General features: G+C 59.2%; 8 protein-coding genes across 8 annotated transcripts; 5 read left to right on the top strand and 3 right to left on the bottom strand.

The window, feature by feature from the left end:
* Nucleotides 1-342: 342 nt before the first annotated feature.
* On the top strand, nt 343-2,832 carry HRG_02234 (type III restriction enzyme, res subunit domain-containing protein; the record flags this gene model as incomplete). The annotated part of the gene is made up of 1 exon (XM_044860705.1): nt 343-2,832. The coding sequence occupies one exon, from the start codon at nt 343-345 to the stop codon at nt 2,830-2,832; it is 2,490 nt and encodes an 829-aa protein (XP_044724338.1).
* A 4,404-nt stretch (nt 2,833-7,236) lies between these two features.
* On the top strand, nt 7,237-10,086 carry HRG_02233 (cation transport protein; the record flags this gene model as incomplete). The annotated part of the gene is made up of 6 exons (XM_044860704.1): nt 7,237-7,336; nt 7,389-8,387; nt 8,451-9,088; nt 9,154-9,467; nt 9,567-9,579; nt 9,649-10,086. The coding sequence occupies 6 exons, from the start codon at nt 7,237-7,239 to the stop codon at nt 10,084-10,086; spliced, it is 2,502 nt and encodes an 833-aa protein (XP_044724337.1).
* An 813-nt stretch (nt 10,087-10,899) lies between these two features.
* On the bottom strand, nt 10,900-13,250 carry HRG_02232 (vacuolar sorting protein 9 (VPS9) domain-containing protein; the record flags this gene model as incomplete). Its single annotated transcript, XM_044860703.1, has 3 exons — nt 10,900-11,085; nt 11,148-12,852; nt 12,913-13,250. 3 exons carry the CDS (start codon nt 13,248-13,250, stop codon nt 10,900-10,902), a joined length of 2,229 nt encoding a protein of 742 aa, XP_044724336.1.
* Nucleotides 13,251-15,223: 1,973 nt separating this feature from the next.
* HRG_02231 (AMP-binding enzyme domain-containing protein) lies at nt 15,224-17,155 on the top strand (the record flags this gene model as incomplete). The annotated part of the gene is made up of 5 exons (XM_044860702.1): nt 15,224-15,694; nt 15,756-16,036; nt 16,093-16,339; nt 16,397-16,439; nt 16,494-17,155. The coding sequence occupies 5 exons, from the start codon at nt 15,224-15,226 to the stop codon at nt 17,153-17,155; spliced, it is 1,704 nt and encodes a 567-aa protein (XP_044724335.1).
* A 161-nt stretch (nt 17,156-17,316) lies between these two features.
* HRG_02230 (aldo/keto reductase family domain-containing protein) lies at nt 17,317-18,223 on the bottom strand (the record flags this gene model as incomplete). The annotated part of the gene is made up of 2 exons (XM_044860701.1): nt 17,317-17,649; nt 17,711-18,223. 2 exons carry the CDS (start codon nt 18,221-18,223, stop codon nt 17,317-17,319), a joined length of 846 nt encoding a protein of 281 aa, XP_044724334.1.
* A 1,017-nt stretch (nt 18,224-19,240) lies between these two features.
* Nucleotides 19,241-19,991, top strand: HRG_02229 (Mss4-like protein; the record flags this gene model as incomplete). The annotated part of the gene is made up of 2 exons (XM_044860700.1): nt 19,241-19,361; nt 19,414-19,991. The coding sequence occupies 2 exons, from the start codon at nt 19,241-19,243 to the stop codon at nt 19,989-19,991; spliced, it is 699 nt and encodes a 232-aa protein (XP_044724333.1).
* A 705-nt stretch (nt 19,992-20,696) lies between these two features.
* Nucleotides 20,697-22,053, bottom strand: HRG_02228 (uncharacterized protein; the record flags this gene model as incomplete). The annotated part of the gene is made up of 2 exons (XM_044860699.1): nt 20,697-21,656; nt 21,712-22,053. The coding sequence occupies 2 exons, from the start codon at nt 22,051-22,053 to the stop codon at nt 20,697-20,699; spliced, it is 1,302 nt and encodes a 433-aa protein (XP_044724332.1).
* Nucleotides 22,054-23,314: 1,261 nt separating this feature from the next.
* On the top strand, nt 23,315-24,814 carry HRG_02227 (glycosyl hydrolase family protein; the record flags this gene model as incomplete). Its single annotated transcript, XM_044860698.1, has 2 exons — nt 23,315-23,358; nt 23,419-24,814. The coding sequence occupies 2 exons, from the start codon at nt 23,315-23,317 to the stop codon at nt 24,812-24,814; spliced, it is 1,440 nt and encodes a 479-aa protein (XP_044724331.1).
* Nucleotides 24,815-25,341: the final 527 nt, after the last annotated feature.

The following is a 25,341-nucleotide window of genomic DNA, read 5'->3' as shown; positions in this document are numbered from 1 at the left end:
GAATCTCGTATGGGGCCGGCAAATACCAAGAACGAACGGCAGCTCCAGAAACTGGTGGTGTGATTGGTACGAGTAGTTTGGCCGACGCGGCAGCCCGTGACGATGATATTTGGCGGGGTGAGCGGGCCAGGGGTCGCGCCTTAGCGGCTCCAGGTCAGCGCTGTGTCACGAGAGCAAGCCAAAGCACTTGTCGGTACTGAGACTCTGCATTAGTCAGCGCTTCTGCCTGTGAGTAAGTGCCTTGCCTTATCTAAGCCAGATCTCTCAAGTGACGGCATCTCCCACCGTCAACGCGACCCGTCCCCCTGCGCGCCTCTGGACTTGCCGCGGCATCCCGACGATATGCCGCCGAAACGCAAGGCTGGGCCAGTGGCCAAGGACGGGGCCAAGATAGGCAGATCCTCGCGCCTGTCGACGCCGGGCGCCGGGACCCCTCGGAGCCTCGAGGCCAACGACGAGCCAGAAGAGGAGGACGCCGCCCCAGTCGACGAGGTGTTGGAACGAGATATCGACAAGAACATCGACAGGTTCTCGCTTGACCAATACCAGAAGAAGCACGCCATCCGCGAGCCTCTCCCGCACATCTTTGGCGACCACGACTTTTCCTATCTCGACCTCAAAAAGGACCACCACAATCGGCCGCTCTGGATCGATCCGCAAAAGGGCCGGATCATTCTGGAAAGCTTCAACCCATTGGCAGATCAAGCCCAAGACTTTCTCATCACAATCTCCGAGCCTCTTTCGCGGCCGACGTTTATGCACGAGTATGCCCTCACGACGCACAGTCTCTACGCCGCTGTTTCGGTGGGCCTTTCGCCTCACGACATCATCAACACGCTCGAGCGCTTCCTCAAGACGCCACTTCCGGATGAGATCAGGGACTTCATCACCAGCTGTACGCAGAGCTACGGAAAAGTCAAGCTGGTCTTGAAGAATACTAAATACTACGTCGAGTCTCCGGATCCAAACATGTTGCAGACGCTGCTCAAGAATCCCAAGATCGGGCCTCTCCGGGTGCAGGGAACGGAGGAAATCACCACTTCCGCTGCCCCAAAGATTGGCGGCCTCGTCATTCCTGGAACAAAGAATGCCGCTGGTGTCAAGCAGGCAAGTGGCCTTGAACCAGCCGGGGAGCAACCGCAAAATGGCCAGCAGGTTCAAGAGGGGGACGTCATGGCCACTTTAAACGAGGAAGACGACGACGACCAAGAGGTCACGCATTCCTTCGAAATCGCCGACAAGGATGTCGAAACAGTACAAAAAGAGTGTCTGAACCTCGGCTACCCTGTGCTCGAGGAGTACGATTTCCGCAGAGACGAAGTCAATCCCAACCTGGATATCGACCTCAAGCCCGGCACACAAATCCGGCCATACCAAGAAAAAAGCCTCAGCAAGATGTTTGGCAACGGCCGAGCCAAGAGCGGACTCATTGTCTTGCCTTGCGGCGCCGGCAAGACCCTTGTCGGCATCACGGCAGCCTGCACCATCAAAAAGGGAGTCATTGTCCTATGTACCAGCTCCATGTCGGTCGTCCAGTGGAGGCAAGAGTTCTTGAAGTGGTCCAACATCAACCCAGACGATATCGTGGCCTTTACCTCGGACTCAAAGGGGTCGGTCTTTACGGGAAGCACGGGCATCATTGTTACGACATATTCTATGGTGACGCAGTCAAGAGCCCGGTCTTACGATGCCGAGAAGATGATGAAATTCTTGACGGGACGGGAATGGGGCCTCATGCTCCTGGACGAGGTGCATGTGGTGCCGGCCAACATCTTCCGAAAGGTCACGTCGTCGATCAAGACGCACTCCAAGCTGGGGCTCACGGCCACCCTGCTTCGAGAAGATGACAAAATTTCGGATTTAAACTTTTTGATCGGGCCGAAGCTGTTTGAAGCAAACTGGATGGAACTCTCGAAGCAGGGTCATATCGCGAGGGTGCAGTGCGCCGAGGTCTGGTGTCCGATGCCGACCGAGTTTTACGACGAGTACCTTCGGGCGCCGACTCGCAAGAAGAATCTGCTGTACATCATGAACCCGCGCAAGTTTCAGGCTTGCCAGTATCTCATCAACTACCACGAGTCCCGGGGGGACAAGATCATCGTCTTCTCCGACAACGTATACGCGCTCAAGGCGTACGCGTTGAAGCTCGGCAAGGCCTTTATCTACGGCAGCACGGGACAGGCGGAACGGTTGGAAGTGCTCGAGAATTTCCAGCACAACCCTCGAGTCAATACGCTATTCCTGTCCAAGATCGGGGACACGTCACTTGATCTGCCCGAGGCCACATGTCTCATTCAGATCTCATCCCATTACGGATCTCGTCGGCAGGAGGCCCAAAGACTGGGCCGAATCCTCCGAGCCAAGCGTCGAAACGACGAGGGCTTCAACGCCTTCTTCTACTCTCTGGTGTCAAAGGACACGCAGGAGATGTACTTTTCGTCCAAGAGACAGGCCTTTCTCGTGGATCAGGGGTATGCCTTCAAGGTGATTACGCAGCTTGCCAACATTGAGAAGACGCCGGGGCTCGCGTTTGCAACGGCGAGCGAGCGACGCGAATTGCTGCAAAAGGTTCTCGTGGAGAACGACACGATGGAGGACGAGGACATTACAGACGATCTTTTCCACAGCGGTGCGATGGGCCGAAAGAAAAAAAGGGGAGCAGCGCGCCGGACTGCAGGCACCCTCGGCGAACTGAGCGGTGGCCAGGACATGGCCTACATCGAGCAGAACAAGAGACTAAACCAGTCACTGAAAAAGGGCAAGAACAAGAAGGAAAGCCACACCTTCTTCAAGAAGCTTGGCCGGGAAAACGCGCGGCGGGCGGCGGCGTAGGAGCGGGCGGCTGGTGTGCTTGATAGACCTTATTCCTCGAGCAGAGGGCTTAGCAGTTAGATCCTCAGCTATTTGGCGACCCGTGTCTAAATAGACGTTGCAGATCGGCGAATCGGGTGGTACGGGCGCCAGCCAATGCCAAGTTGGCCTGAAACCGCGATAACGTGGCGCCAATCCGCACATGCCTTCAAATCAACACGGGGTATCCGAAGTTAATGAGCCCTCGGCGTCCCCGACGGCCACAAGGAGTGCACTGCGAACTTGCCTGCTTATGCTTGATTATATTCATAGCCGGAAAGTGGAACTCGCAAGGAGAAACGGAGAATTGAAACTACCTGGCAAGGGCCATGAGGCTTAATCAGCTGGGAACAAGCTCGCACTTATTTAGTAAAACGACGGAACGTTAGTTGGCTTTTATAAACATGATTGTATTCCATTTTAAATATTTAGCTAGCATAGTCCTACTAATGTCAAATCGCCCCATGAGTTTCTATTCCTGCTTCGAAGGCAGTCCGCCACCAAGCGCTTGGGCTATTTTTCCTTGGGGCACTTGAACACCTCAGCTGGCATCTGCTCGGCTAACCCGATTAATTGATAACTTAGAGTTGATTTGTATTTTGTGCGCTCCTGTCTATGCGCCTCTGGTGCGACATTGGCCTCGAACTGTTTATGGATGGACTCGCAAGGGACCTAACCTTGACATGAAAGGGAATGCTTGGATCTAGACAGTCTTCTAAGTATTTAAGAAGCTGATGAACCCTCCTTTGTCTCCCACTACTCCAGTCATCATCTACTTCTCGAATCATCCTCTGCTACTCTAATCATCCTCTGCTACTCTAATCATTATCCTACCTCTGCATTCACTTCACACCGCGTTTACTCAACTTCCAAGTTTTCATTATATCCATATATCAAGATGAAGGTCTTCAGCACTATCCTTACCCTCGTTGCGAGCTTCGCCTTGGTGCAGGCCGCCCCGCTTGCTGCCCCCGATGTCGCGAAGCGAGGGGGGTGCTTTATCACCAGTGACGGACAGCAGCACTGCGATAACACGCCGGTACGTGCATTCGATAATTGCACTCAATGATGGGCTAACGCGGCGTGCCTGTTTCTAGACTTGCCAAATCAATCCTGACGGTAGCGGGTCTTGCGTCCTGTAATTAGCCAGAAAGTTCGCAAGGGGAAACCAAGGATTGAGGCGGCTTGGCGATGGCTGCGTGCTGCGGTTGCATATATGCCCTAAGGGGTTGGACAAGACTCGATGGACAAGACTCGATTATCTATCTAGGGACAAGCTCGTGGACTTGTACTTGAGTTCTATGACTTAATAAAAGGACACGGTGAATCATATAAGATGCCATGGACGATGATGATGATGATATGGAAGATGTTTATGTTATGGCACAAAACGTGTAGTCGCTATAATCACGGCTTTGTATTGAGTTGCCAGTCACCAAAGCATGCATGCATAAAATAGCTTGCCTAGCGGCGAAGAGGTAATGAGCTCCCAGACTACGGACATATATGCTAGGGGTAGTAGTTTGACGTGAAGCGCGTGGGGTTTGGGTTTGGGTTTGGGTTTGGTTGCTTGATGGAACATTCGGGTCTCGGCGCTGGGCAGTTTTAAGAATATAGACGTCATCACCATGTGGGACAAATTATCACCAGTCAGATGTTTGACAAAGGGCTGCCCTTGGGGACTGCCCCGTCAGTCATGTCGCCGCGCCACTCCAAGGATGACGCAGCACCCTTTGTGGTGCCCGTGGATATGGTACACGTGCGTCGAGACTACTGCAAGCCTCTGCGAGAGACGACCTGGTGCGGGCACAGATGGGAGAGGGGAGGCTGCCATGATCGACGGCTTAGGTTTGCCGGCGATATCCGACGGCTCGCAGGCCGGAATCACGATGGATATGCGTGTGAAGAGTCTATGAGAGATGGGACAACAGGTGATGGCTGGACGCCGGGGCCGTTGGGAGGTATTCACCAGGTATGCGGCATGCTTGCCGTGATGACTTCATGCCACGATGATTGCGAGGCAGGTCGAGCAAAATGAAGCAGGGACCCAAGCAATTTTGATGGCCCCCAAAATGGCTCAGCCTGTAGTTCCAGAGAAGCGCGGATGGCGACGACAAAAAGAAGGGATGGTGATGGGAGAGGCTCAGCTGAGGCGACGGCGGGAGGGTACACGTATGACGTGGTGTGATGCAGCGCTGCCAGATTGCCAGATGGGTCATTTGTGAGGATCCCTTTGTGGTAACGGCGAGCCGTGGTTGCGGTTGCACCGGCTGCCATGTAACTAACTTGTTCTTCACCGATGGGCTTGACTCGGATAGGTGGGTTGAGTCAAGGTCTCATATCATTATCCGATTGTGTCCGTCATCTAGTCATCGGAGTTTGCCTCCCTCCATCTGTCAGCCGCCGGTGTCTGACAAGTACAGCAATGGCCCGGCACGGGAGAGGGTTGCCGTTGCCGAGATTTGCGATTCACCAGGGGGTGGCATGTGTTTTAAGTCATGGATGCCGACATTGTGTGCAGTTCTGCGGTTGAGGATAATGTGGTGTCCCGTATTATTATTATTATACGAATATCCGTACTCGAAGAAGAAATAATAAACATGGCCTCAAAAAAGGGGACATCTTGTCGTCTGCATGCGGCGGCCGTGCAATGCAATGCACACCGCGACGAATCCGTCTGCCAGGATCGAGTGCATTCCAAGCGTCGAGATAATTACCTTGCCCAGCAAAGGAGCCGGGGCCTGGCCAAAATGGTACGGGGTACCTCGATGGACAGTGCATGAGTTTCATCAGTGCACCACCCTGGAACCGCCACGGAAAGCAGAGGCCCACGAATCAGCCCGGGCAGGCATACATGTCGATGAGGCAGCCAGCCCTTGATGCCTTGCAGTCTCTGCGCCGCCTCTGACGTGACGGGCTCACACCGACAGGCGCGGCAACGGACGCATACTTAACCAAGGTGTTTTTCAGGGCGCCCCACGACAAGTGCCAGGGCTTGCTGCAGGGTGCTGACTCTACCTTATCCCAACTGTTGCCCACCTCGCACAGCACTGCAGAGGCTCGGGCTCTCCCCCCCTGTTGTACTGTATCCATGTACACACTACCTACCTTACCTACCTACCTGGTACCTACCTAGGTACCTGCCCACTTAAGTACCTACCTACTAGGTACGTACTAGTACCAGTACCACTGGTAGACTCCCGGCAATTAGCGAGGTGCTACTCCGTACCTAGTGCTTGGCTGGCTGGGGCCATCCATGGATGCTGTAGGCTGAGCTGTAGGCTGAGCGCCGGCCACCTCGCCAGGCCTTATCTGCCCTCTAGTATTCCTCCTTACCGGTGCCGTGGCTGGTGGCGTCGGCCACGCCATTCCAGCTCGCCTCCCCCCTCCGCTCAAGGTCCTCCCTGGTCAGCAACCCAACTCTCGTCCCTCAGACATCGTCTCTCTCGCTTTTTGGCCCCCCTCGCTCGAACCCACCCCGCCTGGCACGGAGCATCATCCGGTGCCCCGGGCCCTGGCTTGTTTGGCGATTCGACTGACGAGACCTTGACTCAGCACTTCGCCGCAAGCCTCAGACGGTCCAGCCCGGCCCAAGGGCCAAGGGGGGGCAGAGCTTTTGGTCTCGTTTGCCGCCGCCATCACTCTTCCCCCTCCCATCTCCTCTCGACTTGGGCGTCGCGCAGCCGTCCGCCCAGGAGCTTGGCACTCGAGCCAACACCCTGTGTCACCGCCAACGTGCCGCCCGTCCAGACATCTCATTCGACGAGACCCCCCCTGTTCTCGCCATTCTGGGAAACTGAGGCGGCTGCCGGCACTGGGAGCCGCCCCAGAGCACGGATAACTAGGCCTGGCCTCGCAACACAAACCACCTCCTTTTTTTTCCTTCTCCTCTTGTCGACGCCACTGGTTGGTCCTCGTCCGTCTCTCTTTGACTCGATTGGAAGAGCTCGTCAGCCCTCGCCCCGAACTGCCGGCAGCGACCTCGACAATTTGCACGCACAAAAGCCTCGCCTGGCCCCCATCTTCCCAGAAGACACCGACACTCGTCTCTGTCTGCTGCATCTTGCTCAACAACGCCGCCTCGCACCATCATGCCTTCCATGCCCACTCTGCACCTCATGTCCTCGAGTCGGACTCACGGTTGAGTGGGACAGAGGCTAGCTTCGCCATCTCAGCCACGCGCCAAGACTTGGCCATCCTCACCATCGCCCTACAACAACAGGCAACAAACAGCTTATTGCCGACCCCTAGACGCTGCGGTGCCTTCAGCGCCCATCGCATCGCATTGAAGAAACACCCTGTGTTTTCACCTCTTTGTTTTACGCCTAGTGTTTCTGCGACTGTTCTTTCGTCATCCCACTAGCGCATTTCTCCTCATCCGCAGCCATGCTGGAACGTGCGCGGGACTATGTCTGGGCACAGCTCAAGGCTGTCAAGCCCGCCTTCGTCTCCAAGAAGCCGCACTTCAACTTCATCTCGGTCCATTGTCTGTCTTGCCGCCCGTCTTCCGTGGACATTGCTGACCTGGGTTGCTGCAGACTTCTGGATCATCGGCGCAACAATCGTCGGCTCCATTGCCATCTATGCCTCCGGCGGGGGCGGTTTGGCCTATGTTGATGCATTGATGTTTGCCAGCGGTGCCAACACGCAGGCCGGCTTGAATCCCGTTGACGTAAACAAGCTCAATGGATTCCAACAAGCCATGATCTACCTGTTTGCCATGCTCTCCAACCCAATCACCCTCCACGCTTGCGTCGTCTTCCTCAGACTCTACTGGTTCGAGAAGCGCTTCCAGAGTTGGGTCCGCGACATTCGCTCGCGGCGGCCAACCTTGACCAAGTCCAAGTCCGAGTCCCATGCAGAAGACGTGGAGCGGGCCGTCCCTGCCCAGGGTGTCAATGGGCGGAACATCACGATTATGCCGCACAATGGCCGGGCGCAGAGGATCACCAACGACGGCATCCTGTTGGAGGACATGGGCGAGGTCTCTCCCACGTCCGCGGCCGTGCTCAAAAGCGACGAGAGCGACTCGTCGACAATGTCCGACGAGAAACAGCTCGAAGCTGGAGTCGTTCCGCATCCCCATCGCGGGAGCACCCAACTGGCGCCCGAGGAGCCCCGCAGTGGCCCCACGGCCATCTCCTTTGCGAATACTGTCAAGAGAAGCGATGGCATGGGAGAGGATGCCTTGAAGGTCCCGCAGCGTCTGCCCAACGCCGAGCACATTGCCATTCTGGAACGGCAGCGAAATCAGGACAACGAAGTCCTTCGAATCCCGGGGCCGCGAGATGCGGAGAGGGGCCTGGGGCCGAGGCGGCTCCATATGGACGATCCTCAGGACGACGATGAACATGGACTCCCCAAGTCCAGGACCGTGGACTCGCGCATTGATTTGGCAGGGGCTGATCCCAGAAATATTCGAGGCCGCCAGTCGACCATTGTGATTGCGGAGCCAGACAGGCATCGAATGGATGACTTGGCAGACGAGGCCAAAGCAGTTGGCGGCGCCATGGATTCGCTCCGCTTCCGGAAGCCCCGTATATTGAATTCTGGACAGAAGAAACTCCATGATGACGGCGAGTCTAGGTCGTCTCGTCTAGCTGGGACACGAACCCTGAGCAACCTCAGGTCTGTCTTGTCGCGGGACAGAGAAGAGGACATGCCTTACCTTTCGTACACGCCAACGCTTGGCCGAAACTCCAACTTTGTCGGGCTAACCCTCGAACAGCGCGAGGAGCTTGGCGGCATCGAGTATCGATCCCTGCGAACACTGGCCCTGATCCTGCTGTTCTATTTCTGGGGCTTTCAGCTCATCATCCTTGCCTTCCTCCTGCCATTTATCTTCCACGATGCGTACTACGGCGACATTGTCGAGGCTGCGGGTGTGTCCAAGACTTGGTGGGGATTTTTCACGTCCAACGTTGCCTTCATGGACGTTGGTTTTACCCTTACCCCAGACAGCATGATCTCCTTTCAGAGATCAGAGTTTGCACTCATCGTCATGTGGTTCTTCATCATCATTGGAAACACAGGGTTCCCCGTCATGCTCCGGTTCCTGATTTGGGTCGCCGCCAAACTTGTCCCCCGGGGGTCTGGTTTGTGGGAGGAGCTGCGGTTTTTGCTCGACCACCCGCGTAGATGTTTTACCTTGTTGTTTCCGTCTGGCCCCAACTGGTGGCTGTTTTGGATCCTCATTGTTCTCAACGCGCTCGACCTGCTCTTCTTCATTGTCCTTGACGTGAGTCTTTGGCCCTCTGCATCCTATTCCCAAGCGCGTGGTCATCATTGCTAACTGCCCCGTAGCTCGGTTCGGAGCCCATCAGCCAGCTTCCGCTCAAGAACCGCGTTGTCGTCGGCTTCTTCCAAGCAGCCTCCACCCGAACGGCCGGGTTTTCCGCCGTCAACATGTCAGACCTGCATCCGGCAATGCCGGTGCTGTACATGATCATGATGTACATTTCCGTCTTCCCCATTGCCATTTCGATTCGACGAACGAACGTCTACGAAGAGAAGTCCCTCGGTGTCTATCAGGACCACAACGCCGAGGAGGAGAACGACGCCAGCGCCCTGTCCTATGTCGGCAGTCATTTGCGCCGACAATTGTCTTTCGATTTGTGGTACGTCTTTCTGGGCTTCTTTATCCTCGCCATCAGTGAGGGGGACAAGATCCTCGCCCATAAATTCGACATGTTTGCCGTGCTTTTCGAAATCGTCAGCGCCTACGGTACCGTGGGCCTCAGCATGGGAGCGGCGGGCATCAACGCTTCGCTGTCCTCACAATTCTCCGTCGTTGGCAAGCTTGTCATTATCGCCATGCAGATCCGAGGCCGACACCGCGGCCTTCCGTACGGCCTCGATCGCGCTGTCCTGTTGCCGAGCGAATCTCGGTTCCGCAAGGAGGCCGAAGAGGCCGAGGCCGTTCTCGCCCGCGTCAACACTGGAATGTCGGGTGCCACGACATCGGGACTCCAGCGGCAGAGGACCAACACCGCCAGCCGTCGTAGCATGAGCCGCGAGGGGGAGCGGACCAACGGCAACTTGATACTGCAGTTCTTGCATCCAGGCCCTCCCGTGCAACGCGATTCGGCGGCATCCAACCAGAGGAGGATATCGACGGATTCATACGGGCTCTCGCTGGGACCGAGGATGTACACGGAGCCCGAGGCGGCCGAGGCGGCGCAGTCCAGCCCGGAACAATTTCACAAACCATGGAGGACAGAGACGTCGGCGTTTTAGAGGAACCCATGGCGACGATGACTCCCGCCGCTAGGCACATCACTCATCTCCTCATGAAACCTCGACGGGAGAAGCCATTCCACCCCTACCGCATAGCACCTTTACGCATTACCGGCCTGGCATCTGAGGATACGATTCAGCGAGTGGATTTCACGGGACACGGCGTCTGGGGCAAAGTTTTGGGTTAGGCTTTTAGACGGGCAATGGGCGTCTCCGAAGCGTCGCTGCACCTGCCCTTTTATGTCGGGATTTCTGTAGCGGGGCCACGGGCGCATTTATCCGGCGTGCATTTGATATTATTCCTTGCTCTTTACGATATGAGACGAGACGCGTTGTACGCGGCATTTCACACCAAGACAAGCATGCAGCACGCGTCGTACCCATTGTGAAGACAGGCAGGCTCTCTTGTGTTTTCCCACAATAAAACGGCCCTTGCAATGTTCCTCGACAGTCGAGATGGACAAAGGTGTTCCAAATTCGTAGTGTTTGTGCGCCGGTCGCTAAGGCGGCAGGTATATATAAGTCAAATGAGCCATCCATTCTGGTTGAAACGCCGCGTGCCCGTGTGTCCAGTCCAGGCAGAAAATGAAAAAAAGGAGGGATTTCCCATCACTAATAAGAAGGCCACCCTTCTCCCGATGACAGCCCTCTTTCGTCCGCGCATCCAGGAGAACCAGATTCCAGCCCCGAAACTAGATCAAAGTCAAAGCCAAAGACGCTGCCAACGCCGTGTCTGTACGCCAAACAGCCTCCCTACCAGCAAATACCGTCAAAAAAATCCCGACAATTCCATAAGGCCCGTCACAACGCCGCTCAGCTGTCCTCGAAAGCGCCCAGGCTCTTGAGGGCCTCGGCCATGCGGCGGTACTCCCCGAGCAGGTCCTGCACCTCGCTCAGCCGGAGCTCGCCCGGGTCTTGCACCTCCATGAAGCGCTTGTTCGGTGGGGCCACCTTGAGGCCCTCCTTGGGCGGAAGAGCGTCTGCGATATCGGGAAACGCCTGCCAGGGTGGTTAGCTCTCGTGCAAAGCGAGGAGTAGACAATGCGAGAGGCTGCGCTTACTGATGCCAAGTCGCCCCCGTCCGATGTCTTGCCAATGTCCTTTGGGGATGCGGCGGCCGTGGGCGTGGGTGTGTTGCGGCCAAAGCCTCTGATCATGCCGATATTTGACAACCGGGCCATAGGATTGAAGGAGCTGCCCAGACTGCGCACCTGCTCGAGAACGGCAGGGCTCTGACTGGACGAGAGGAAAGACGTTGAGCTCTTGGACTCCTCGGCGAAGAGCACCTTCTTGTTCGAGCTGGCGCTGCGCCCACTTTTGGCGCTCTCCACACTCGGCTCCCGGCGACGTCCTATCATGTTGGCGACTTTGTCCTCGCGCACCGGTGAGCGCTTCATCTGCTCGGCATCCTCGGCACCCACCGCAGAGTTTGCGCCGCTGGCGCTGTCGTCCTCGTCGGGTGGCGGCGTGCTGACGAGCTTGCGGGCGTCGTCCAGGGTGCGTGGGACGACAATCGACGAACTCTGAGTGCTCTGCTGACTGTCGCGAAGCTTGCCCAAGAGGAACGAGTAACTGTCTCCCAGACTGCTAGAGATGGTCTTGAGCCCCTGGTCAGCCGTGCTGAAAACGGCGTCGCTGGCCGCGCCAAACGCCTGGGCCGGGGTGTTGACGAGCTCACTCAACCGGCGGTTCTTCAACACGTTGGAGGTCTTGAGGGCGGATGGTGGCGGGGCAGACTTTGTGGCGCTGGCATTGTTGGGGTTGGCTTCAGCGGCGTCCTTAGTGGGAGTCGTCACATCTAGGGGCCCCTGAGGGTACGCAGGGGGGAATGTTTCTGCCCTCGGGGTGCCGGGCTGGGTCGCGCTCTTGGGTTGTCCAGAGGGGTGTTCGTCTTCTCGTAAAGTGGCCAGATCCACAGTCTGCAGGAAGCTGATGGCTGCTTCGAGGTTAGTGAGGCAATAGGCGGCCTCACCGGTCAACTTTGGTTCCCAGCGGAATTGCTGGATAAAATGGAGGTCACTCATGATGTGAAGCTTTTCCGGGGGCATGGTGATGAGGGTGTAAATGAGCATGGGCATGATTTCGTCGGCGGACGCAGAGGGGTGGAAGTGGGCGAGCGTGTTTACGATGCTCTTGTGGGCGGCCTTGAGGTTGTTGAGCTTTCCAAGGGGATATCTCGACTCGCCCATCCGGGTCAGGTCGGCTCTGGCTTGGCCCAGCCATTCCCGCACGTCCCTTTCTTTGTCTGCCGCGTGTTCGGGAGTCGAGGGTGCCCCCTCGCCCGTCTCCACGCCCAAGTCGGCGAGGCCGATGCCGACGAGCGCGAGGGCCGCAGTCTTTGAGCGGAGTTTGTCGTCCAGAGCCTCGTCCTGCGTGCTCCTGTGCCGGTAAATGCGGCCGTATATGCCCTCGCAGAGCCTCCGTTCCACTGCCTCCTCCAGCAGGCCGCGCTTGGCCTCGAGGGCTTTCCTGGCGCGTTTGCGGTTGGCCAATTCGTCGGCCGTGATCATCTGCTGTTCCGCCTCCGTCTTTGACTTTTCCTTGGTGCCGAAAGACGCAGCCTTTGACCGCAGACGGCTGGCAGCAGAGGATATGGTGGTGCCGGAAGGGGTGGGCGAGGCATCACGGCTCTGTCGGGAGGCCAAGGCGCCGATGTGCGTGCCGACGTGGGATGAGGCCAGGGCATAGAATTCTTGGAAGAGCTGCGACAGGCGGTCGATGTTTGGGGGCGTTGGATGCACCCTGGCAGCGAGAGACTCGATGAAGCTGGAGGAGCAGTTGGTCAGTCATAGGATCAGGATGATGTGCAGGCAGAGGGCAACGCACCTGTCTGTCAGGGTGATGAGTTCAATGGGCAGGTCGTCGAGGTCGACCGAGGCGCGCGTCATATCGTGTGCGTCATCATTGTCGGTAGGCTCGGCCGTCTCGAATGCATCGGGCCCCGTGTTGTCGATGGGGTGGAGTCTGCTTTGCTCACGATGCTTCTGGGTGGGAGAGCCGTTGTGGAAGGTATGTGCACGTTTCGGCGGTTTCAGGCAGTCGTTTTCATCTCGGACGGAAACCTGGGGGTACGAGGGCATTCGCGTGGCAGGTTGCCGAGGCGGGCGGAAGCCCTGAGAGTTTTGGGAAGCCATGGGTTGCTGTGCGGGCGGACAAGAAATCATGGTGGTGTGAGTCTGTCTGTGTCCTGGCGGGGATGGAACCGTTAGGCCAGGCTTCTGGAGTGTGCTCGGGGAGGCGGTCGATGAGGCACAAGCGGAGGCTGTCGGCGGCGAGCACGTAGGCGGCTTGGATCCAAATGTCAGGAAAACATGGGAAGGGGGAGGCGCGCTGGTGCGAGCCAAAATGCCCTCGCAGTGCTGGCAAAAAAGCAGTGCGGGTGGCCGAGACAGCGAGAAGGCCGAATGACGTACGACGGCAATGCGAAAGACTCAGGCGCGTCTCAGCCGTGGGAGGTGGCTTGCGGAGGTGGTGGAGGAGGTTGGAATGGACGCGGCTCGCTTCGGACGACGGCGGCGGGCGGGTGGAAGGGCCGAGCAGGCGGCGCTGAGGTGGTTGATACGAGGGAGCGAGGAAGCGAGAGGAAGATTCGAAGATTTGGTTGCTGTTTGTTGCAGACGACGACGAAAGGGAAGAGGGGGGAAATGAAAAAGACAGACTGATGAAAGAGAGAGAGAACGCAGAGAGTAGAAAGAGGAGGAAAGGGGAGGTGCGGTTTGGCTCCCTTTAACGCCTTCTTTTTCCGTGGGTGGTTGACAACGGGGAGCTTCCTTCCCCATGCAGTGAGTGGTGCTATAGATAGACAAGCGCATGAGGTTTGTGACAGGCGTTTGACAAGTACCGGCGAGGGCTCCAGCGGTACCTTGGGTGCGGGGGACTTGCCGAGTAATGCCGCGACCGTGGCTCTGTCAGGTACCGGGCCAGGCGGCATACCTTGACATGGTAGGAAGTACTTGGGGTCATGCCGGCCATCCCTCGAGTCTCCTCATCTTCGGTGTGTAGAATCTGTCTTCATGCACTCACGGCTTCTGCGCCTCTGTTCCCTGCATGGAAACACGGTGCGAAGACGCGCAATCGGTCGAGCAATAATGGATGGACCGAATACGCGCAGGGCGACAGAGTCAGTTGGTGGCGACTCGCGCTGGCTGACGACTACGTGCCAAGGGACCAAAGGTTAATTATTCCTACTCGTAGGTAGGGTTTCTTCCCCTTTTGGGGGCTCCCGTTGGGGGCTCCCGTTGGGCTTTTGAGGCTTCGCCGAGACGGCCTCGACGGAACAAACGGAGCCAGCAGGCAGTTTGGGGAGAGCGTTTCGTGACTAGCCGTCTCTGGAAGCCAAACGCCTCTGGCCTGACAACTGGCCTGCCTGTAACTGCTGGTCCGCGCCGGTCCGCGCTGGCCCACGCTGATACATCTGAATGCTGGCCAGCTGCTTCCGTCCCTCGCCTGTCTGCCTGCTGCTTGCTGTATTTGCCTTGTCCTCGTTTATACAGATAGATAGTAGCCATTCAGCCACTCATTCCAACGGTTCATGCATGCTATTTATTGGATCCCCCCCCCCTGAGGTTCCCTACTTTGGGGAGAAAGGGGGAGCTTGTGGGGCTTGATGCGGGTGGTTTTGCTCTTCCTCCGGCGACTGCGCCTCTTCTGCCGCGGTACGGTAGTTACGTAGTTATATATATGCTCCGTACAAAGGGCGGCCCGCGTCATCTCTACGGCTTCTAGGGATGGAAAGCCGCCGGGCCTCGGATGCTACAGGGCCTCGGATGCTACAGGCCCTTGGATGGTGTGCCGTCTCTTGCTTACTCCGTAATCACATCTCACCCGCTTCTCGGATCCAATCCCGCTCATCTCATCTCACGCCTTTTTCAACGTTTGCATTGCTTTTTTTTGGCTTTCCTCGGGCCGAGAGTATTTATTCTTCAACAAAATACATACGTAGGTAATCAATCAACCACATCGCAGACGACATCCTCGCTCTCGCCGCCTTCACACTGGCCCTCCTTGTCCGCACACAAATAGCCAAACCTCCTCGCTTGATCCCATGAAGTACAGCTAGGGCCAACCGTTTGTTCCCTCACAGACCCATCCATCCATCCATCCATCCATCCATTCATCCATCCACCCCAAAGGCGTCATGTCGGGCCCTCCGTCGCGCATCCGCTCCATCCTCAACCACCTGCTGCCCCAGTCCCCAAACCCTCCTCACATCCATCACCTATCGCCAACCTTCTTCCTCGAGCGCGCCGCCGCCATCGAGCCCAATGCCCATGCCGTCTTCCACATCACCGCCAGCGGCGTCACCCTCCGCCGCTCTTATCAGGACCTGGCCACCCGCGTCATCGGCCTGGCCTACTACCTCAAGAACCATGGCCTGACCCGTGTCGGCGTCCTGGCCCCCAACACGCCCGCCTTCCTCGAGTCCATCTACGGCGTCGCTGCCGCCGGCGCCGTCATCGTCCCGGCCAACTACAGGCTCAAGGAGCATGACATTGCCTACATCTTTGACTTTGCCGATGTCGACTGCATCATTGTCGACAACGAGTTCCTCGGCCTCCTCGCCGCTTACAGGACTCGCCATCCCTCCGTGCCCGTCATTGTCGACCTGGTAAGCCCCTGGAGCAAGGTGACGGGACCGAGTCCCGGCTGATGGTCCCCCTCGTCCGCAGGATACCGACAGGACAGAAGGACCCGACTGCGGCCCTTTCAACCAAGCTGTCTTGGAGGGCTTGGCCTACGACAGCTCCCACGGCCGCCGGGGCTGGGCCGACCTTCACTCTCACGCAAGCAACGAGGACGACGTGCTCGCCATCCCCTTCACCTCGGGCACCACCTCTCGCCCCAAAGGCGTCGAGTTCACTCACCGCGGCGCCTATCTCGCCGCCCTGGGCAACGTGATTGAATCCGGCCTCAACACCGGCCGCTGCCGCTATCTCTGGACGCTGCCCATGTAGGCCAGCTCGACGGGATCCCCGTGGGCAGGGACGCTGACGAGGATGAATGCAGGTTCCACGCCATGGGATGGACCTTTCCCTGGTCCGTCGTCGCCGTCCGAGGCGTCCACTTCTGCCTCAGGAAGATAGACTACCCTCTGATCTGGAAGCTCCTGAAAGAAGAGGGCATCACGCACTTCAACGCGGCCCCGACCGTCAACACGCTGCTGGTCGCGTGCAGCGAGGCCGAGAAGCTCTCTCGGCCTGTCCAAGTCACCGTCGCCGCCAGCCCGCCCAGCGCTCACCTCTTTGAGCAAATGGTCCGCGCCCAGTGCCATGTTCCAATGAGGCCCCTTGCTTACTGACTCTCCTCCCAGACAAGCCTGAACCTCATACCTGTACACGTTTACGGCATGACGGGTCCGTCCCACTGCAGGCTGTCGTGTGCTTCAATGGCTGACTGGACAACTCCAGAGACATACGGCCCCATCACCAAATGCTACCAACTCCCCGAATGGGAGAAGCTGCCGCCCTCGGAAAAGTTCGCCAAGATGGCGCGTCAGGGACACGGCTTCATCAGCAGCCTGCCCATCCGCGTAGTCAAGCCGGACCAGCCCGAGGGCGTCCTGACAGACGTGGCCAAGGACGGGCAGGAGATTGGGGAGATTGTCTTCTTCGGCAACATCTGCGCCAAGGGCTACTTCAAGGACCCCGAAGCGACGCGCAAGCTCTTCGCCGGCGGCGGCCTTCACTCGGGCGACCTGGCCGTGTGGCACCCGGACGGCAGCGCGCAGATTCTCGACCGCGCAAAGGACATCATCATTTCGGGCGGCGAAAACATCTCGTCAATCGCCCTCGAGAGCCAGCTTGTCCAGCACCCGGACGTCCTCGAGGCCGGCGTCGTGGCCGTCCCGGACTCGCACTGGGGCGAGCGGCCCAAGGCTTTCGTCACGGTCAAGCAGGGCAAAGCGATGACGGGGGCCGACGTCGTCGCTTGGGCCAAGCACCAGAGCAACATTAGCAAGTTCATGGTCCCGAGGGAGGTGGAGATTGTGTCGGAGCTGCCCAAGACGAGCACAGGCAAGATTAAGAAGAATGAGCTACGCGAGTGGGCAAAGAACAATGGCAAGGCGTAGCAAGCTTCCTTCATTGTTCTTGAGGTAGCTCGTTTTCTGGAGAGGCTCATGTACGGTCTGGCCAAGAATCTTCCCGCCAGCGGGCGATAAACCACACCTTCATACCATAACCCATCCGGCCCAGCTCGTCGGCGGCGCGAGACAAGCGCAAGCGACCCCCGTCACTTCAAGTTGGCAGGAAACAGGGCCCCCGTGGTGCCCTTGTCGAGGGCGTCGAGCTTCTTCATGTCGTCTTGGTCGAGGGCGAAGTCGAAGACGGCGGCGTTTTGCTTGATGCGGTCCGGGGTGCCGCTCTTGGGCAGCGGGACCCAGTCCTTTTGCAGGCCGTAGCGGATCAAGACCTGGGCGGGGGACCTGGCGTGCTTGGCGGCGACGGCGCCCAGCGTCTTGTCGTCAAGGTTCTCGCCGCAGGAGAGGGGGGAGTAGGCTTGCAGGATGATGCTGTTGTCGCGGCAGAACTGGGCGAGCTCGCGGTGCTGGCACCAGGGATGGAGCTGCGGATTGCCGGTCAGCACACTCCCGGGGTCATGAGCTTGTAGCATGCGCGAAACGTACCTCGAGCTGGTTCACATGGGGCGGCCAGACGCGGGCGTACTCCTTCATCTCCTCGAGGTGCTGGATGCGAAAGTTGCTGACGCCAATGGCCTTGGCCTTGCCCTCGTCATGGAGCCTCTCCAGGGCCTTCCACAGCTGCTCTCTGGCCTCGCGACTGGACCCGGGAACATGGATGAGGAAGAGGTCGACGTATCCGCCAGGGCCGCCAATCTTGTTGACGCTGTCGAGGGCGTTCTGGTACGTGCTCTCGGGCGTGCTCGTGGCCGTGTGTATCTTTGTGGTGAGAAAGACGTCCTGGCGGCGCAGGGGCGACTGCTCGACGGCGGCGGCGACGTCGGACTCGTTGCGGTACATCTGGGCCGAGTCGACATGGCGGAAGCCGGCGTCGATGGCGGCGAGGACGGCTTTTTGGCAGGCGTCGCCGTAGAGCTGGTAGACGCCGAAGCCGAGTCTCGGCATGGAGACGTCGGTCTTGGGGATGGGGATGCCGTCTGTGATGCCGAGCTCGCCCATTGTTGCGTAGGGGCGGCGGTTGACGCTTTATTATGATTGTCTCTTGTCTTTGTTGCTTGTCCTAGTGTGCAATGGAACGAGATGAATAGGCAATGGATGGGGGCGGATTTGGCAGCGATGTTGGGTATGGGATGGCGAGGCTGGGAGACGGGAGGAGGGGAGATGACGAAAACGGAGAGGGCAGAGGGGGTTGAGGTCACCGTGCAGGAGGCGGCTGCTCTGGATGTGCGTGCGCGGATAGCCTAGGCAGTGAGAAAAGTAAAGAAAGGTAGAAACGGGAGAGAAGCAGGCCCGTTTCTATTGCTAGAGTTACATGTGATGGTCGGCGTCTGGAACTCTTTCCTTTGCTGATGTGTAAGTCGAGGCCATGAGCTTGAGTATCGATACCGGGCTTCTACCTAGCAGACGATGAGGTAATAGGTGGGAAACAGCCCGCCGCCGCCTCGCAGGGCTGGCCTGTCAGCGATGACCGGCTTCCACGGTCCGCCTCTGCCGGCCATCTCGGAGGGGGGGCGCCTCTCCCACTGTAGGCCCCGGGCCTCCAGGCGGTAGGTGCACTGCTCTGGCCGACGTCCACGGTCGCTGACGACGGGAGGCAACAGGGCCGAGGTACCTCGAGTCAGGTACCTCGAGTCCCAGAGGATGCTAGCACATGCAGCTTCGCCCCTCCTTGCGGGGACCTCGCCCGCGACTCGGTGGACTTTCGTCAGCGCGCAACGCCAACCAACAGAAACCAACAATTCATCCCCCTCCACCTTTCCGACTGGCTTCTCGCACCGTCACCCGGGTTCCATCTCCTTCCACACCGCGGCCGAGGCGCAGCGGCGGAGAAAAGAGGCTTGCATACCGAACGGCCTCCCAGCTACCAACCCTTTATATCCCCGCTGCTTTGCGCGCCGCAGAGAGTCTCCGCCGGCTTGTGCTTCGACTCACCAACCCGCGCGGCCCTCGTCCACTCGCGGGCCAGAACCCACTCGCGCCCCAACGAAGCCGGTTTTCTCGTCCATCCCGCCAGCCATGAGCGAGCTGCGACCGCTGCGAGGCGGCTGCCAGTGCGGCCGGAACCGCTACATCATCGCCGTGCCCCAAGACGGCGTCAAGGAAGCCCAGGTCCTTTTCAACACCGAGCCGCTTCACCGTACGTCCGTCCTTCCGGGACCGGCACAAACGCGGAGCTAACCCACCGACAGAGATACCCCTGGCCACGCCCCTCGCCGCCTACATCCGCGTGCCGCTGTCGTGGTACCACAGCACCACCTTTGCCTTCTTCCCCGACGAGACGCACACCATGATCCGCCGCGTCTACACGCACCCCAGCCAGGAGCACTCCAAGCGCCACTTCTGCGGCTTCTGCGGCACCCCGTTGTCCTACTGGTCCGAGAGCCCGCTCAGCGAGGCCGACTACATCAACCTCACCATCGGCAGTCTCCTCCGCGATGACCTCCGCGATCTCGAGGACATGGGCCTCATCCCGGACGAGCTCGACGACGACGCCGGGGGGCGGGACCGGACGCCCGCCCCCGCCACGCCCACCAGGTCCGCGGCCCTGCGCGAGTCGTTTGGCGTCCCCTGGTTCGACGGCTTGGTCGAGGGCACACGCCTGGGCAACATGCGCCGCGCCCAGGGCGTCAAGCGATCGCACGACGGCAGGGTCAGCGTCGAGTGGGAGATTGTCGAGTACGCCGCCGGCAGCGACAGCGATGCCGACATGGAGACGGAGTCTGCGTCCTCCTCTGGCAAGCGGAAAATGCAAGACCGGGAGGATTAGACGGGTGCGGCTCCGGGCCCTTTCCGGGCGAGAGAGGCCCTGCTAGTCAGCGTAGTCAGTCCCCCTCCCCGAGCCCCGGTTTCTTGCCCGGCACCAGCAGGCTGGCCAGGACGGGCGGGGCGCTGCACCCTCCTTGATGAGGGGGCCCACTCGTACGACGCACAGAGAGGCGGTGGACTCGCGACGCCCAGACGCGTCTCCGCAGCCGCAAGCGATATCGGATATGCGGATGCCGGGACACGCCGCAGGGGACAAGGCGCAGAAGGATTCGAGCAAGGCATGATTTTGACGTGGCAGCGTACTTGAGGAGGAGGATCCGGCGACTGCGTGGGCTAGTCAGGTTCCCGCGATGGCACTCGTCAGGCCCGTGGGAAGTAACGAGATACGAGGGAGTTTTAAAGGTGCATGGAGTGGTATGGCGGCAGCGGAGGGGACAGTCATTTTGGTCCTCTGGTGCGGGCATGTAAGTCGAGGGAAGTTGGCTAGCTGTTTGAGTCTAGCATCTATAGCCAACTCCAAGCCCCATCGTGACAGTACAAGAGAATGCGGTGTAGGCATGTCAGCGAGGAGAACCTGGCTAACTCGACAAGCTAATATCCATAATCAACTCCGAGCCGCGTCGTGACAGTACAGAAGAAAGCATGTAAGCGAAGAGAACTTGGCCAGCTCTGCAAGTCTAGCATCCACGGTCGACTACCAGCGCCATCATGTCAGCATCCATTCTCGGGCCACGTAGAGTGCCTGCTTGAGGGCATCTTCCCTCTGTCGCTGCGCCCAGTCTCTGCCGTTGCGCCAGGCCAATACGCCCCGTCGGAAAGTGTCAGGGCTCGCGTTGAGGGACCATTGGCCAACCGGCGTCATGGCGTACCCAGGTAGTTGTCCAGGGACGACGGGGCGCGTAAGATGCGTGGCGTACATTTCGAGGCGGCCACGATGGTATATCGACGTCAGTGTATAGGTGTTGCTGTCGAATTCAGGGTCCGGCTGTTTGTACGACTGCAGACTCTGCATGCCTCGCGCCCCCAGGGCTCCGTGGTAGCACGCTTGCCGCATTGCGGTGGAGTGATCGCCGCCGGGACTTGTCACGCTGACAAAAAAGTTGGGTAGGACGGGGACATCGTTATTAACCGAAGGGACGATCATGTTGCGAAGGTCGCGAAGTTCGGGCACCAGGACGTCGGGGGGCGCGCCATAGAAGATGTCGGGCTGGCCGGCCACAATAGGTTCCTGGGTCAAATACTCGAGATTGGTGAAGGGGATGCCGGTTGCGGCACGGTGGTCGCCGCCGGCCTCTCCTTCGATGAGGGGGATGACATTTGCCATGACGTGCGCCTTGGTGACGGCCTGCGCATGGACGGCCAAGAAGGAATCATAGAAACCCTGTTTGATTTTGGAAAGGGCCAGCGTCCTGGGCCTGGGACGGGCGATGGCTCGCTTGAGGGCGTTGATGTTGTCGGGCCGGTCGAGGGCGTCTTCGCGGAAATTGTCGATTCGAAGGGCAAGGACGCGGCTGTCGGCCAAGTGCTGCTGGAAATTGTCATCAAAGGGACCCGTGGCCTTGGACGAGCTGGTGGCTGGTGTGCTGTTGGTCTTTATGGGAGCCCCAGACTCGTGGCATTTGTTTGACTCTGGCAGGCTCCATGTGGTTGTCATCTGGTTCCGGTGCTGGTTTGGAGGTCGGTCAAGACTTCAACACCAGGCACGACGGGATGTGGCTTACACCTCTCAGGTCGGAGAGATCCAAGCCACCGTTGCGGGCAATTTTCTGCAGCTGGTCCCTCAATTCAGGAATACAGAAGGCGAGGTACATGTCGATAGGCAGCGTGATGCCAGTCATGGCCGGGGGCGGATAGGAGGCGATTTGGAGGGCGCGGTTTTCGGTGTCGAGCCGTCGGAGTGCACTCCTGGTGAGGTGCTGGACGGAGAGGTCCGTGTAGAAGCTGGCGGGCGGGAGTTCCTTGGGGCTCATCCGAGGCTCCGAGGGCCGTGGAACCTTGGCGGCGCGCCCGGCGCTGGGGGAGTGCCGGCGCTTGGTCGGCGATGTGCTGTGCGGCTCCGACATGCTTGAGGGTCTGCCATGGTGGAGAGATGCGAGGGGGAGGGGGAGGGAGAGGGAGAGGGGATTTTTGAGTCTTGCTGAAGAGGGTGCGTGGTGCCTGCCTGAAGTTGAGGCGGAGGGAGGGAAGGGGAGAGGGAGGGAGAATAGAGGTGAGTCTGGCAGTTGAGACGGACGAGGACGGGGGAAAGAGGTGGCAGTGGCAATTGCTGGTCATGGGCCATGGCAACCAAGGTACTAATACCCACTCCGCAGTGTGGAAGGTGCCGGGTAGGTCGCGCTTGGTTGGCTCTGGCCGCCGCGCCCGCCTAACACTTGGCGACGTTTCCAACAGTCCGACAACGGAGCTGGCAATGCTGTAACTAGCTGTCTTCTTCTTGTATGTACCTCTTCATGCATGCAATGCACGAATATACTCTATAAAAGAGTACTAGGTTTAGAAACGAGCGCCCGCCGGGAGGATTTTACCCGCTACGGCCCTTTTGTCCCCAAGGAGCTTCTGGCTTTTCGGATGCGCGGGCCGCCGCAGCGGGTCTAGTCCGACTTCTTCGCAATACCGCCTAATGCTGGCAAACCCAGCAAACCCAGCAAACCCAGCAAACCCACCGGCTCCGCACCGTGGCCACCAGTTATGCCGACCGACGGCATTGCCTCCCTGCCTTATGACCTACCTGGTCGGGCGCTGAGCGGGTAAAACAAATCATGAGCAACCTTCTTCTCGCTGTCCTCTTGCCTCCTCCTTGCCGCCCTGCCTTGCACCGTAGCATCGACCCAACCTCTGGTCCCCCAAGTCTCGGCTGCCATACAAAGAGCAACGACCGGCTTTGTCCAACAAGGGGACCAAGGTATAAAAATGCCATGTGGGCTCCTTGGCCCGTTTTCCATGTCATGCTCTGTCCACTTTGACCGTCTGTGGCCGGCGGCTGCATTAGCTTCTCCGCCAGGCGGGTGAGTATATGGACGACCATCTCGCCCCTAGCATATGCACGTTCATTCCGGAATACACGTCCATATATATATATGGCTTGTCAAATATATATATGTGCGTGTGTATTTGTGTGTGTGTGTGTGCGTTGCTTGACCTCCATCTTCTCTCTCATCACTCCGGCATGACGGATGAGCTTCACCTCGTCCTTGGCAAAAGCATCTACCTATAGGTAGAGAGACCAAAAGAAGTCGTCGTCGAGCCCTTTGGTCGAGAAGAAACAGGGTCCCCTCGCCTGTCAGGCACACACGTTTACACAAGCCTTTCGGAAACACCAGGACAATGGCTCTACGCAGCGACTTTCTCTGGGGCTTTGCCACGGCCTCGTGAGTCCATTTCGTCCCTTCAGCTTCTGGACATGCTAATACTAGCCGCTCGGTTCCCAGATACCAAATCGAGGGCGCCGTCGACAAGGACGGCCGCGGCCCCAGCATATGGGACACCTTCTGCAAAAAAGCCGGCAAGATCGCCGACGGCACCTCGGGCGACGTGGCCTGCGACTCGTACAACCGCACCGCCGACGACGTGGCCCTGCTCAAGTCGCTCGGCGCCACCGCCTACCGCTTCTCCGTCTCGTGGACGCGCGTCGTGCCCCTGGGCGGCCGCCACGACCCGGTCAACCAGCCGGGCCTCGACCACTACGCCCGCCTCGTCGACGCCCTGCTCGACGCCGGCATCACGCCCTTGGTCACCCTCTCGCACTGGGACGTGCCCGAGGAGCTGGACCGGCGCTACGGCGGGCCGCTGGACCGCACCGAGTTCCCCCTCGACTTTGAGCGCTATGCCCGTCTTGTCTTTGCCGCCTTGCCCCGGGTGCGGCACTGGGCGACCTTTAACGAGCCCTGGTGCTCTGCCGTTCTCGGCTACGGCATCGGCCAGTTCGCCCCGGGCCGCTGCTCCGATCGAGTCCGCAGCCCCGAGGGCGGCGACAGCGCCACCGAGCCCTGGCTTGTCGGACACTCTCTGCTCGTCGCCCACGGCCGCGCCGTCCGGGCCTACCGCGATGACTTTGCGCCGCCGACGGGCGGACAGGGCCGCATCGGCATCGTGCTCAACGGCGACGCCGTCTTCCCCTGGGACGCCGCCGACCCGGCCGACGCCGAGGCCTGCCAGCGCAAGCTCGAGTTCGTCATAGCCTGGTTCGCAGACCCCATCTACCACGGCGACTACCCGGCCTCGATGCGCCGCCAGCTGGGCGCCCGCCTGCCCACCTTTACGCCCGACGAGCTGGCCCTGGTGCGCGGCTCGAGCGACTTCTACGGCATGAACCATTACACGACAAACTACATCCGCCACCGCGACGCCGGCCCGGACCCGCTCGACCACACCGGCCACGTCGACGTGCTCTTCCACAACAAAAACGGCGACTGCATCGGCCCGGAGACGCAGTGCCCCTGGCTGCGGCCGTGCGCCCCGGGCTTCCGCGACCTGCTCGTCTGGATCAGCCGCCGCTACCGCCACCCGCCCATCTACGTGACCGAGAACGGCACCAGCATCAAGGGCGAGAGCGACATGCCGCGCGACCAGGCCCTCGCCGACGACTTCCGCGTCCGTTACTACGACTCCTACATCGCCGCCATGGCCGATGCCGTGCGCCTCGACGGCGTCGACGTTCGCGCGTACTTTGCGTGGTCCCTGCTGGACAACTTTGAGTGGGCCGAGGGATACCGCACCCGCTTTGGCGTCTGCTACGTCGACTACGAGGACGGGCAGAAGCGGTATCCGAAGCAGAGCGCTCTGTTTCTCAAGCCCTTGTTTGACAGCCTGATTAAGAAGGAGTAGCAGGTGTGAGTGTGCAGTAAGGGATATGGAGGGAGGCAAGAAGGCGAGGCGGTCTATGCGAGAGGACAGAATCATGCACATCAGCGTGTGGCCTGGGTGTTTCTACTTTGACAGCAACGGAACGGCGAAAAATATGAGTACCGCTCTTGGATGCGAAATGTGCAAAAGTAACATGGCTTCTCATTGACATGCGGGAAGCCGTCAGATCGGAGCCGCCCGGACCGTCCGGCCGGCCGGCTGTAGTTGGGCGGCTCCGGCACATAAGCCGGATCGGTGTGCCCGGACCACGTCTTCTGAAAAGAGCTTTCGAGTCGCACAAGGCGTATCCGCGGGGACGCGTGAGACGGGGTCATGTGAGTGGATATACATCGCACTCTTACAGCTTACACTCTGAGCGTAGGGGATTAATGCATCACAGACATTGGCCCTCCACCAGGCTCGCACCAAACAGCTGTGGTCTTGCATCAGACGCAACACCGCTCTGCAAATCACCTTGATATGCCGCCCCGCCTCGCCTCGGGCAACAG

The sequence above is a fragment of the Hirsutella rhossiliensis genome (genome assembly GCF_020360975.1).
Source record: "Hirsutella rhossiliensis strain HR02 chromosome Unknown scaffold00002, whole genome shotgun sequence".
NCBI classification, from domain to species: domain Eukaryota; kingdom Fungi; phylum Ascomycota; class Sordariomycetes; order Hypocreales; family Ophiocordycipitaceae; genus Hirsutella; species Hirsutella rhossiliensis.
Note: the sequence above shows the minus strand (reverse complement) of the source record. Positions and strands in the feature narration are given on the sequence as shown.